The sequence below is a fragment of the Balaenoptera ricei genome, chromosome 18 (assembly GCF_028023285.1).
Source record: "Balaenoptera ricei isolate mBalRic1 chromosome 18, mBalRic1.hap2, whole genome shotgun sequence".
NCBI classification, from domain to species: Eukaryota; Metazoa; Chordata; class Mammalia; order Artiodactyla; family Balaenopteridae; genus Balaenoptera; species Balaenoptera ricei.
In genome coordinates, this window is record NC_082656.1 from 8,071,807 (window position 1) to 8,085,379 (window position 13,573).

At 42.1% G+C, this 13,573-nt stretch overlaps 1 protein-coding gene across 11 annotated transcripts in view; it reads left to right on the forward strand.

Moving 5' to 3' along the window:
• Nucleotides 1-13,573, forward strand: part of B3GLCT (beta 3-glucosyltransferase) — a 119,244-nt gene that overhangs the window by 20,944 nt on the left and 84,727 nt on the right. For all 11 annotated transcript variants that reach the window (XR_009498758.1, XM_059903049.1, XM_059903048.1 and 8 more), the window contains exon 4: nucleotides 13,017-13,126. Coding sequence is in view for 10 of the 11 variants with exons in the window: in XM_059903049.1 (XP_059759032.1) it covers nucleotides 13,017-13,126 (110 nt within the window). In the remaining variant the exon portion in view is untranslated. The remainder of the gene's footprint in view (nucleotides 1-13,016; nucleotides 13,127-13,573) is intronic.

Here is a 13,573-nt window from a genome sequence, read left to right on the forward strand (position 1 = left end):
GGAGAGGCCCCCCTCCGGGTGGCAGGGTAGGATGGCCTGTGCTGGGCCCGGTGTGCGGGGACCACACGGGGCGGGCTGGGGTCTTCGGATCTGAGAGCAGCCGTGTTTAAGGAGCCACAGGGGTTCATTGCTCTGCCTTCCCTGCGTGACAACACCCTGTGTGGCCGAGCCACTCCTCACGGGAGGAGACTTAAAATCCTCAGAGATTTTACCTCTGCGGCCAACCCTTGTGCGTTTGGGCATTTGGCTGTGTGTTTATTTTGTGGGAGCTGGTGGGCCTCTTCGTAGTAAGTGGTTCTTAAATGAACAATGGCCCTGGTCTGGAATGTGGTCTTGAACGTACCTGGGGAGCTGCCTGAGCAAGTGAATCTACAGTCTCCAAGTTGCAAATGGCAGATCCAGTGATACTGAACTTGGTATCAGTTCATCTGAAAAACGACTCAGGGAGCTTACTTGCTCCAGTCTTAACGTCAGTCTACAGGACCGGGGTGGCGATGGGGCTACTAAAGCAGCCATCCCAGCAGAATCAGTGCCTGGATCCTGGTCTCACAGTGCTCAGGGCTGGGTGACCGACTCCAAGCGTGGGGCAGTCTTCTTCCTCTTTTGACTCATTGCCTAATCAATACATTCACTGGTGACCATTGTTCTCACCAAGTATGACATCACTCGAGTGGCTCTTCCTGTGTGTGTGTGTGTGTGTGTGTGTGTGTGTGTGTGTGTCCATCCCCCAGCCTGAAGTCCCAGGCACTTGTTATGCAGCTTTTGTCAGAAGACCATCACATTGATTTCTCATCAGAAAAACACCAGCATGAGATAATTTTTGACCAGGAGAGATTAGTACTTAGTGGAATGGTTGGTGCGTGGTATATACTCAGAAATGGGAGAATTAGAGAACCTTTGATTGCTTTTTCTTTTTTTGAATTTTTGAATTGTATTTTATTTATTTTTTTGTACAGCAGGTTCTTATTAGTTATCCATTTTATACATATTAGTGTATATATGTCAATCCCAATCTACCAATTCATCCCCCCCCCTACCCCCACTGCTTTCCCCCCTTGGTGTCCATATGTTTCTTCTCTACATCTGTGTCTCAATTTCTGCCCTGAAAACTGGTTTATCTGTACCATTTTTCTAGGTTCCACATATATGCGTTAATATACGATATTTGTTTTTCTCTTTCTGACTTACTTCACTCTGTATGACAGTCTCTAGATCCATCCACATCTCTACAAATGACTCAATTTCATTCCTTTTTATGGCTGAGTAATATTCCATTGTATATATGTACCACATCTTCTTTATCCATTCATCTGTCGATGGGCATTTAGGTTGCTTCCATGACCTGGTTATTGTAAATAGTGCTGCAATGAACATTGGGGTGCATGTGTCTTTTTGAATTATGGTTTTCTCAGGGTATATACCCAGTAGTGGGATTGCTGGGTTATATGGTACTTCTATTTTTAGTTTTCTAAGGAACTTCCATACTGTTCTCCATAGTGGCTGTATCAATTTATATTCCCACCAGCAGTGCAAGAGGGTTCCCTTTTCTCCACACCCTCTCCAGCATTTGTTGTTTGTAGATTTTCTGATGATGCCCATTCTAACTGGTGTGAGGTGATACCTCATTGTAGTTTTGATCTGCATTTCTCTAATGGTTAGTGATGTTGAGCAGCTTTTCATGTGCTTCTTGGCCATCTGTATGTCTTCTTTGGAGAAATGTCTATTTAAGTCTTCTGCCCATTTTTAGATTGGGTTATTAGTTTTTTTAATATTGAGGTGCATGAGCTGTTTATATATTTTGGAGATTAATCCTTTGCCCGTTGGTTCGTTTGCAAATACTTTCTTCCATTCTGAGGGTTGTCTTTTCGTCTTGTTTGTAGTTTCCTTTGCTGTGCAAAAGCTTTGAAGTTTCATTAGGTCCCATTTGTTTATTTTTGTTTTTATTTCCATTACTCTAGGAGGTGGATCAAAAAAGATCTTGCTGTGATTTATGTCAAAGAGTGTCTTCCTATGTTTTCCTCTAAGAGTTTTATAGTATCCGGTCTTACATTTAGGTGTCTAATCCATTTGGAGTTTATTTTTGTGTATGGTGTTAGGGAGTGTTCTAATTTCATTCTTTGACATGTAGCTGTCCAGTTTTCCCAGCACCACTTATTGAAGAGACTGTCTTTTCTCCATTGTATATCCTTGCCTCCTTTGTCATAGATTAGTTGAGCATAGGTGCGTGGGTTTATCTCTGGGCTTTCTATCCTGTGCCATTGATCTATATTTCTGTTTTTGTGCCAGTACCATACTGTCTTGATTACTGTAGCTTTGTAGTATAGTCTGAAGTCAGGGAATCTGATTCCCCCACCTCCGTTTTTTTCCCTCAAGTTTGCTTTGGCTCTTCAGGGTCTTTTGTGTCTCCATACAAATTTTAAGATTTTTTTTTCTAGTTCTGTAAAAAATGCCATTGGTAATTTGATAGAGATTGCATTGAACCTGGAGATTGCATTGGGTAGTATAGTCATTTTCACAATATTGATTCTTTCAATCCAAGAACATGGTATATCTCTCCGTCTGTTTGTATCATCTCTAATTTCTTTCATCAGTGTCTTATAGTTTTCTGAGTACAGGTCTTTTGTCTCCCTAGGTAGGTTTAGTTCTAGGTATTTTATTCTTTTTGTTGCAGTGGTAAATGGGAGCGTTTCCTTAATTTCTCTTTCAGATTTTTCATCATTAGTGTGTAGGAATGCAAGAGATTTCTGTGCATTAATGTTGTATCCTGCAACTTTACCAAATTCATTGATTAGCTCTAGTGGTTTTCTGGTGGCATCTTTAGAATTCTTTATGTATAGTATCATGTCATCTGCAAACACTGACAACTTTACTTCTTCTTTTCCGATTTGTATTCCTTTTATTTCCTTTTCTTCTCTGGTTGCCATGGCTAGGACTTCCAAAACTGTGTTGAATAATAGTGATGAGAGTGGACATCCTTGTCTTGCTCCTGATCTTAGAGGAAATGCTTTCAGTTTTTCACCATTGAGAATGATGTTTGCTGTGGGTTTGTCATATATGGCCTTTATTATGTTGAGGTAGGTTCCCTCTATGCGCACTTTCTGGAGAGTTTTTATCATAAATGTGTGTTGAATTTTGTCAAAAGCTTTCTCTGCATCTATTGAGATGATCATATGGTTTTTCTTCTTCAGTTTGTTAATATGGTGTATCACATTGATTGATTTGCGTATATTGAAGAATCCTTGCATCCCTGGGATAAATCCCACTTGATCGTGGTGTATGATCCCTTTAATGTGTTGTTGGATTCGGTTTGCTAGTATTTTGTTGAGGATTTTTGTATCTATATTCATCAGTGATATTGGTCTGTAATTTTCTTTTTTTGTAGTCTCTTTGTCTGGTTTTGGTATCAGGGTGATGGTGGCCTCATAAAATGAGTTTGGGAGTGTTCCTTCCTCTGCAATTTTTTGGAAGAGTTTGAGAAGGATGGGTTTTAGCTCTTCTCTAAATGTTTGATAGAATTCACCTGTGAAGCCATCTGGTCCTGGGCTTTTGTTTGTTGGAAGATTTTTAATCATAGTTTCAACTTCATTCCTTGTGATTGGTCTGTTCATATTTTCTGTTTCTTCCTGGTTCAGTCTTGGAAGGTTATACCTTTCTAAGAATTTGTCCATTTCTTCCAGGTTGTCCATTTTATTGGCATAGAGTTGCTTGTAGTAGTCTCTTAGGATGCTTTGTATTTCTGCAGTGTCCGTTGTAACTTCTCCTTTTTCATTTCTAATTTTATTGATTTGTGTCCTCTCCCTCTTTTTCTTGATGAGTCTGGTTAATGGTTTATCAATTTTGTTTATCTTCTCAAAGAACCAGCTTTTAGTTTTATTGATCTTTGCTATTGTTTTCTTTGTTTCTGTTTCATTTATTTCTGCTCTGATCTTTATGATTTCTTTCCTTCTACTAACTTTGGGTTTTGTTTGTTCTTCTTTCTCTCGTGCCTCTAGGTGTAAGGTTAGATTGTTTATTTGAGATGTTTGTTGTTTCTTGAGGTAGGATTGTATTGCTATAAACTTCCCTCTTAGAACTGCTTTTACTGCATCCCATAGGTTTTGGATCATTGTGTTTTCATTGTCATTTGTCTCTAGGTATTTTTTGATTTCCTCTTTGATTTCTTCAGTGATCTCTTGGTTTTTTAGTAACGTATTGTTGAGCCCCCATGTGTTTGTCTTTTTTACATTTTTTTCCCTGTAATTGATTTCTTATCTCATAGTGTTGCGGTCAGAAAAGATGCTTGATATGATTTCAGTTTTCTTAAATTTACTGAGGCTTGATTTGTGACCCAAGATATGATCTATCCTAGAGAATGTTCCGTGCGCCCTGAGAAGAAAGTGTAATCTGCTGTTTTTGGGTGGAATGTCCTGTAAATATCAATTAAATCTATCTGGTCTGTTGTGTCATTTAAAGCTTGTGTTTCCTTATTAATTTTCTGTTTGGATGATCTGTCCACTGGTGTAAGTGAGGTGTTAAAGTCGCCCACTATTATTGTGTTACTGTTGATTTCCTCTTTTATAGCTGTTAGCAGTTGCCTTATGTATTGACATGCTCCTATGTTGGGTGCATATATATTTATAATTGTTCTATCTTCTTCTTGGATTGATCCCTTGATCATTATGTAGTGTCCTTCCTTGCCTCTTGTAACATTCTTTATTTTAAAGTCTATTTTATCTGATATGAGTATTGCTACTCCAGCTTTCTTTTGATTTCCATTTGCATGGAATATCTTTTTCCATCCCCTCACTTTCAGTCTGTATGTGTCCCTAGGTCTGAAGTGGGTCTCTTGTAGACAGCATATAGATGGATCTTGTTTTTGTATCCATTCAGTGAGCCTGTATCTTTTGGTTGGAGCATTTAATCCATTCACGTCTAAGGTAGTTATCAATATGTATGTTCCTATTACCATTTTCTTAATCGTTTTGGGTTTGTTTTTGTAGGTCCTTTTCTTCTCTTGTGTTTCCCACTTAGAGAAGTTCCTTTAGCATTTGTTGTAGAGCTGGTTTGGTGGTGCTGAATTCTCTTAGCTTTTGCTCGTCTGTAAAGCTTTTGATTTCTCCATCGAATCTGAATGAGATCCTTGCTGGGTAGAGTTGGGTAGAGTAATCTTGGTTGTCGGTTCTTCCCTTTCATCACCTTAAGTATATCATGCCACTCCCTTCTGGCTTGTAGAGTTTCTGCTGAGAAATCAGCTGTTAACCTTACGGGAGTTCCCTTGTATGTTATTTGTTGTTTTTCCCTTGCTGCTTTCAATAATTTTTCTTTGTCTTTAATTTTTGCCAGTTTGATTACTATGTGTCTCGGTGTGTTTCTCCTTGGGTTTATCCTGTATGGGACTGTTTTCACTTCCTGGACTTGGGTGGCTATTTCCTTTCCCATGTTAGGGAAGTTTTTGACTATAAGCTCTTTAAATATTTTCTCGGGTCCTTTCTCTCTCTCTTCTCCATCTGGGACCCCTATAATGCGAATGTTGTTGCGTTTAATGTTGTCCCAGAGGTCTCTTAGGCTGTCTTCATTTCTTTTCATTCTTTTTTCTTTATTCTGCTCCGCAGCAGTGAATTCCACCTTTCTGTCTTCCAGGTCACTTATCTGTTCTTCTGCCTCAATTATTCTGCTGTTGATTCCTTCTAGTGTATTTTTCATTTCAGTTATTGTATTGTTCATCTCTGTTTGTTCATTCTTTAATTCTTTTAGGTCTTTGTTAAACATTTCTTGCATCTTCTTGATCTTTGCCTCCATTCTTTTCCTGAGGTCCTGGATCATCTTCACTATCATTATTCTGAATTCTTTTTCTGGAATGTTGCCTGTCTCCACTTCATTTAGTTGTTTTTCTGGGGTTTTATCTTTTTCCTTCATCTGGTACATAGCCCTCTGCCTTTTCATCTTGTCTGTCTTTCTGTGAATGTGGTTTTTGTTCCACAGGCTGCAGGATTGTAGCTCTTCTTGCTTCTGCTGTCTGTCCTCTGGTGGATGAGGCTATCTAAGAGGCTTGTGCAAGTTTCCTGATGGGAGGGACTGGTGGTGGGTAGAGCTGACTGTTGCTCTGGTGGGCACAGCTCAGTAAAACTTTATCCGCTTGTCTGCCTATGGGTGGGGCTGGGTTTCCTCCCTGTTGGTTGTTTGGCCTGAGGCGACCCAACATTGGAGCCTACCCAGGCTCTTTGGTGGGGCTAATGGCGGACTCTGGGAGGGCTCACGCCAAGGAGTGCCTCCCAGAACTTCTGCTGCCAGTGTCCTTGTCCTCACGGTGAGACAGAGCCACGCCACACCTCGGCAGGAGACCCTCCAGCACTAGCAGTATGTCTGATTCAGTCTCCTATGGGATCACTGCTCCTTCTCATGAGTCCCGATGCGCACACTACTTTGTGTGTGCCCTCCAAGAGTGGAGTCTCTGTTTCCCCCAGTCCTGTCGAAGTCCTGCAATCAAATTCCGCCAGCCTTCAAAGTCTGATTCTCTGGGAATTCCTCCTCCCGTTTCTGGACCCCCAGGTTGGGAAGCCTGATGTGGGGCTCAGAACCTTCACTCCAGTGGGTGGACTTCTGTGGTGTAAGTGTTCTCCAGTTTGTGAGTCACCCACCCAGCAGTTACAGGATTTGATTTTATTGTGATTGCGCCCCTCCTACCATCTCATTGTAGCTTCTCCTTTGTCTTTGGATGTGGGGTATCTTTTTTGGTGAGTTCCAGTGTAATCCTGTCGATGATTGTTCAGCAGTTAGTTGTGATTCCAGTGCTCTCACAAGAGGGAGTGAGAGCACGTCCTTCTACTCTGCCATCTTGAAGCAATGACTGGTGGCGCGGTGGTTAAGAATCTGCCTGCCAATGCAGGGCACATGGGTTCGAGCCCTGGCCCCGGAAGATCCCACATGCCATGGAGCAACTAAGCCTGTGCACCACAACTACTGAGCCCGTGTGCCGCAACTACTGAAGCCTGTGTGCCCAGAGCCTGCGCTGTACAACAAAAGCCACCACAGTGAGAAGCCCGCGCACGGCAATGAAGAGAAGCCCCTGCTTGCTGCAACCAGAGATAGCCTATGCACAGAAACGAAGACCCAACACAGCCAAAAATAAATAATTTATAAAAAAGAAAAAAAAGAAAAAGAAAAGGATAGCTTTATTGCTTTGCCAGCAAAGGGAGACACACTGGGCTTCTGCCTCAAAGAACTGTGTGTCCCCACCTTTGATTGCTTTCCCCTCCACAGAAGAGTTAATCCTCCTACAGGGCTCCCTCTGCAGACATCTCCGGTCCTGTTTCCTGGAAGTTCTACAGCTACCGTAGGCTTTAGCACCGAGTGGGTCCTCGCTGTATCCTTGACTATCTTCCCTTCTCGCCCGTCACACTCATCATTATTGTCAGGCACTTAGTGCGTGACCCATTTATCACGCATTCCTGGAGGAGAAACAATGACAATCTGTCTTGAGTTGTGACAGTGTTTGCTAAAGGCAAATTGAAGTGGGTTTAGGGAAGTATCAGCAAAGGGATGGGGAAATAGCGGAATCGTCTAATTTGGTTCCACTGACTGGGCAGTGAGAGCTTAAGAGTCACGTGGTTGAACGGCATGAGCAGAGAAGACAACCCGGATATCTAGACTCGGCCAGAATGCGATGCAGTCCAGGAGGGCTTAGGATGTATGTCAGGAAATATTTCTTGGTGCCGATATAAAGAACAGCAGGAATTTAAGAACCAAACTGTACTATGCTGGTTCTTTTCTGGAATAGGGGTAGGGCTGAATGTGATCGTCGTTCATTGTGTCAGGGTTGTAGGACCTGGGTACACCTTTCCGCTTTTGCCTCATACAGGTAACTCCAGCACATGCATTCCGTTCCTTACCTCACCGTACAGCCTCCCCTAACTGTAATACTTTCAGGGCCCAACACTCCATTTGCTGTCCCAAACCTTCACTGCTCTCTCTGTTGGAAAAGTCGTCCCTGGGTGTCCCCAGGACTTGGTGTCCTCATCACATCCTCTGGGGAGGCCCTGCTCTCTGGGGTCCTGGAGCGCTCTGGGGCCCTTCCGCAGTTTGAAAGCTGTTCATCTATAGACCCGGCCTCTTTGCGTGGCACGTAAATCCTTCCTGACCTGATCTGGCTAACGTAGCCTTCCTCTCTAACTTGATCACTGACTTTTCCCTTCATCCTTTTCTCAGAAATGCCCAATAAACTCCCTGGTCACCTCTCAGGGCTGCTCCCAAGATAAGGTAGACTGTGGGCTCTGTGATAACTCTCTTCTTTCTGCTACTGATCTGCTACCTTCTGTGCCTGGGTCTGTAGGAAACTGTGTTTTATTTTTTTTTACTTTTTAAATGTTTATTTCATTTTAATTTTTTTATTTTAATTTTTAATTTTAATATTTTTTTGGTCGCACTGTGCGCATGTGGGATCTTAGTTCCCCGACTAGGGATTGAACCCATGCCCCCTGCAGTGGAAGTGCGGAGTCTTAACCACTGGACCACCAGGGAAGTCCCACTGCTGCGTTTTAGAGGAAACTCAGGAAACACCCCTCCCCAGAAGCTCTCCCTGCACTGGCTCTCCTCCTCTGTGCCCCCAGGGTCCCTGCTTGGCTCTACAGTGACACCCACGGCCTTGTGCTGTGATGGCGTCTTCTGAGCTAGACTCCCGTGCTGGGGTCACGCTTGCTCCTTTGTGTATCCTGGATCCTCGTGCTTAGGAGAGGCTTGGAGATGTTTGCTGAATGAGTGCACACAGCATGCGAGATCCAAGCACGTGATAAAGGAAGGGGATGATCTCTCAGGAGCAGAGGAAACAGCACAGGACCCAGATAGGAAAAGGGGAAGAATTCGCGTTTTTTCTTCTCCCCAAGCCTCGTCCCCACACCAAAGAGCTGCTTCTGTGCCAACAGTGGGAACTTTGCTGACCTGGTAGAGGAGGTGGTAGGAGTTGATTCCTGCAGGGTTAACCTTTTGACAGATGGAGCTGCTCTTTTTTTTTTTTAACTTAAAAAAAATATATTTATTTATTTATTTAATTTATTTTTTTGGCTGCGTTGGGTCTTCATGGCTGCGTGCGGGCTTTCTCTAGTTGTGGCGAGGCGGGGCTACCCTTTGCTGCGGTGCACGGGCTCTAGGTGCACAGGCTTGAGTAGTTGTGGCACACGGGCTCAGTAGTTGTGGCTCGCGGGCTCTAGAGCGCAGGCTCAGTAGTTGCGGCGCACGGGCTTAGTTGCTCCGCGGCATGTGGAATCTTCCCGGACCAGGGCTCGAACCTGTGTCCCCTGCATTGGCAGGAGGATTCTTAACCACTGCGCCACCAGGGAAGTCGGAGCTGCTCTTTTAAAAAAATTTATTATGAATTATTTTGAACATACAGGAAGCTACAAAGAGTAACATTGTGTATCTACCACTCAGATTAAGAAATAAAATATTCCTAACACAGCTGTAGCATTTAAACTATTATCTTGATTTGGTGTTCATCATTCTCCTGTGGTCTTTTATACTTTCCCATCATATTTGATATGTATACATGCATATATATGGTACATATCCATTTTTTATATATTTGTGTTTATATTTTTGTAAACCATTGATTTATACTGTGTGGTTATTCCCTTGTGCCTTGCGTTTTCAGCGTTCTGTCTGTAGGGTTCATCTCCAGTGTCCATCTGGCTTGATCCATGAAGTGTCAGTTGATCTTTATTGCTGTGTAGTAGTCCAATTTGTGTATCTTGTTAGTGGGTATCTGGTTTGCTTCTAAGTTTTTCTTTTTACACAGTGCTGCTGTGAGCACTCTTGTTAAATACCCTTGTACACGCATTGAGAGTTTGTCAAGGATGACTAATAAGGGTGGAGTTTCTGGGTCATTGCACATGTGCATCTTCAACTTTATTAAATTTTGCAAAAATTATTCTCTGAGGCTTAATGACTACAGTCTTAAAAAAATAAATCTTTTTCATTTTGGTAAGTCAGTTACGTTAATGTTTCAGATGTAGTGGATCGAAGGTTACATTTCAGTTGAAGTAGAAGATACCCGTTTGAGCCTTATCTGTGTGTCTGATTTATAGAGCCAAGAAGCTGATCTAAAACAGAGATTAGGGGCTTCCCTGGTGGCGCAGTGGTTGAGAATCTGCCTGCCAATGCAGGGGACACGGGTTCGAGCCCTGGTCTGGGAAGATCCCACATGCCACGGAGCAACTGGGCCCGTGAGCCACAATTACTGAGCCTGCGTGTCTGGAGCATGTGCTCCGCAACAAGAGAGGCTGCGACAGTGAGAGGCCCGTGCACCGCGATGAAGAGTGGTCCCCACTTGCTGCAACTAGAGAAAGCCCTCGCACAGAAACGAAGACTCAACACAGTCATAAATAAATAAATAAATAAATAAAAGAACGTGAATTTCTTTAAAAAAAAAAAAAAACAGAGATTAGTATGTGGAAGGTTCATATTTATATAAAGTCCTGCAAAGAAAGAATGAGGTCATATTCAGCAGGTCGTTCAGCATTTCCTTTTAAATTTTTTGTTGAGTTTTAACCAGAGAGCATTTTGGATTATTTTTAGGAATTGGACTGCTCACTGTGGAGCTATTTGTTGTATGAATATTTGAGTGAATAAACGAATGGAACTATAGAACGGAACATGAGAATGATAAAATATAATGGAATAAATTAAAACCAAGTTAGCGTCCCTGAGTCGAGGGGTTAAAGTGAAAAGCTCCTGGTGGGGGGAGGGTCCTCACATTCATTTACTGTCAGCCTGCTGGAGGCTACAGTTTTTAAAATTTTAATTTTTAAAAAAATTTTATTTTATATTGGAGTATAGTTGATTAACAGTATTGTGTTAGTTTCAGGTGTACAGCAAAGTGACTTAGTTATACGTATACATATATCTATTCTTTCTCAAATTCTTTTCCCGTTTACAGAGAAAATTCTTTTCTCTGTTTCCCAACAGAGTTCCCTGTGCTGTACAGTACTCCTTGTTGGGTATCCATTTTAAATATAGCAGCATGTACATGTCAACCCCAAACTCCTAGTCTCTCCCTCCCCCCGACCCTCCGCCCCCCGGTAACCAGGGGTTCATTCTCTAAGTCTGCATCTATTTCCGTTTTGTAAATAAGTTCAGTTGTATTTTTTTTTTATTAGATTCCACATATAAGTGATATCATATATTTGTCTTTCTCTGTCTGACTTACTTCACTTAGTATGATCATCTCCAGGTCCATCCATGTTGCTTGGAGGCTAAAAGTTTATGTGACATCTGCCTTCGGCCAACACCCCTGTCTGGTGGCAGGGTCCTGACACAATGGCAGTTTCTTTTCTTTATCACGAGCTCAGAACCTGGGCAGGCCTGATGTGCTTCCCTGGTGTGGGGCCTGAGCAGCCCCCTCTGCGGCGAGACCTCTGTGGTCTCCCCTGGTCTGGACCCTGTCAAGACACCGGCTGCCCTGAAGCCCGTCTTAGCTGGCGGCAAATACGGCCAGTGTTGCTGACAGGCTTTTATGCAGCCCTTCCTGCCACAGCCCTGCTGTGTGGAATCGTGGCTGTTTTCCTGGAGATAACACTGCGTCCTGGCCAGGTGCCTTGTGAGGTCATTGCTGAGTGTCACCTTGAAGGGCTGTCCAGAAGATGCTTGAGGTAGAGTGTTAGCTTGCTAGGGCTGCTGAAACAAAGTGCCACAAACCGTGTGGCTTCAACAGAAGTTTGTCTCCCGGTTCTGGAGGCTGGGGTGGTTTCCCCTGAGGCCCCCTTCCTTGGCTTGCAGGTGGCCGTCCTCTCGTCCTCTCCCTGTGTCTTTTTTTTTTTTTTTTTTTTTAAAGATAGTAACATGATAGGTAGCATGATCTTTTTTTTTTTTTTTAATTATTATTTATTTATTTTATTTATGGCTGTGTTGGGTCTTCGTTTCTGTGCGAGGGCTTTCTCCAATTGCGGCAAATGGGGGCCACTCTTCATCGCCGTGCGCGGGCCTCTCACTATCGCGGCCTCTCCTGTTGCGGAGCACAGGCTCCAGACGTGCAGGCTCAGTAGTTGTGGCTCACGGGCCCAGCCGCTCCGCGGCATGTGGGATCCTCCCAGACCAGGGCTCGAACCCGTGTCCCCTGCATTGGCAGGCAGACTCCCAACCACTGCACCACCAGGGAAGCCCCTCCCTGTGTCTTCACAGCATCTTCCCTCTGTGTGTCTCTTGCCCAGATTTCCTCTTTTTATAAAGACGCCAAGTATTGTATATCGGATTAGGACCTATACTAATAACCTCGCTTTAACTTGATCACCTCTGTAAAGACCCAATTCCAAATAAGGTCACATTGTGAGGTACTGGGGGTGAGGACTTCAACACATGAAGTTTGGGGGACACAATGCAGCCCCTAACAGGTAGACACACTGTAGGATTATGTGTGAATTGTTTTTTTTTTTTTTTTTTTTTTTTTTGAGGGCTTTATTACACATTTTATTTCTATCCTTGGTGTGGTTACCATTAACTTTTTTTTTTTAAACATGCACACTTTAATTACCAAGTATAAATTTAATCAGTAGCTCTACTGTCCTCCCAAGTTTTAGTATGTTTTTTTTTTTTTTTTTTTTTTCACACACACACACACTGTATTTTATTTTTACAAGAGATAAATCGACTGACACCAAGCATTGTACATGGATGACCACAACAAATATGTGTGAATTGTTAAAAGGCTTCTTGCAAACGTTGGATTTTCAGTGACTAGGGAAGTGAGTGTTCTTTCCCACATTAACATTTGCTTACTTTCTGACAGATGCAGGAGCAAACACAGTTTGCTACCACAGACTTGGTCTAGTACAGCGAGCTTATTTACTTGCTAACTTCTAGGAAGGAAGTTGCAGAGATCAGTTTAAAAAGGGAGATTTTGTTATTAGAATTACATATAAATTGATTTTTTTCCCTAAGAGTTTATTGCCTGAAGGCTTGCCTTGTGGTTGTTTTTTTTTTGACTTGTTTTCAAGTTTATTTCAGTTGTTGTTAAAAAAATACCTGAAAACTTTTTGTTATTGTTGTTCTAGATTTAAAAGGAATTGCATTTGTCATCCAGAGTCAAAGTAATTCTTTTCATGCAAAGAAAGCAGAACAGTTAAAACAAAGCATCTTAAAGCAAGCTGCAGATCTTACACAGGTATGTGGAGATGACTTGGAGTGTCAGATAATTACTTATTTCTGGATTCATGTATGTTTTCCAAAGCTCTTGGTCCATAGATGATCAATTTTATTGAGATAAAATACCTCTTTTTCATTTTGCTCACTTAATATGGACTATACTGTTTAAAATGCTCTAGTTAATTTCTAATGCTCAAAGCATTGTATTCTAAATTATTATATATATATTTTAAGAGAATTATATAAATGTATAGGACTATCTGGTTTCATCATAAAGTATGATAGAAAAAAGTGTAAGAAATAACTTTTTAAAGGCAGAACTTAAAATAGCAAAGATAATTAATGTTCAAAATTTTGGTAACAAGTTCTAAGGCAATTTTTATGTTGAAATAACACTTTCATTTACCTTAGTGCGGTGCTTCTTCTGTGAGTTTCTTAATCCGTTTTTTAATTGGATCTTATTAAT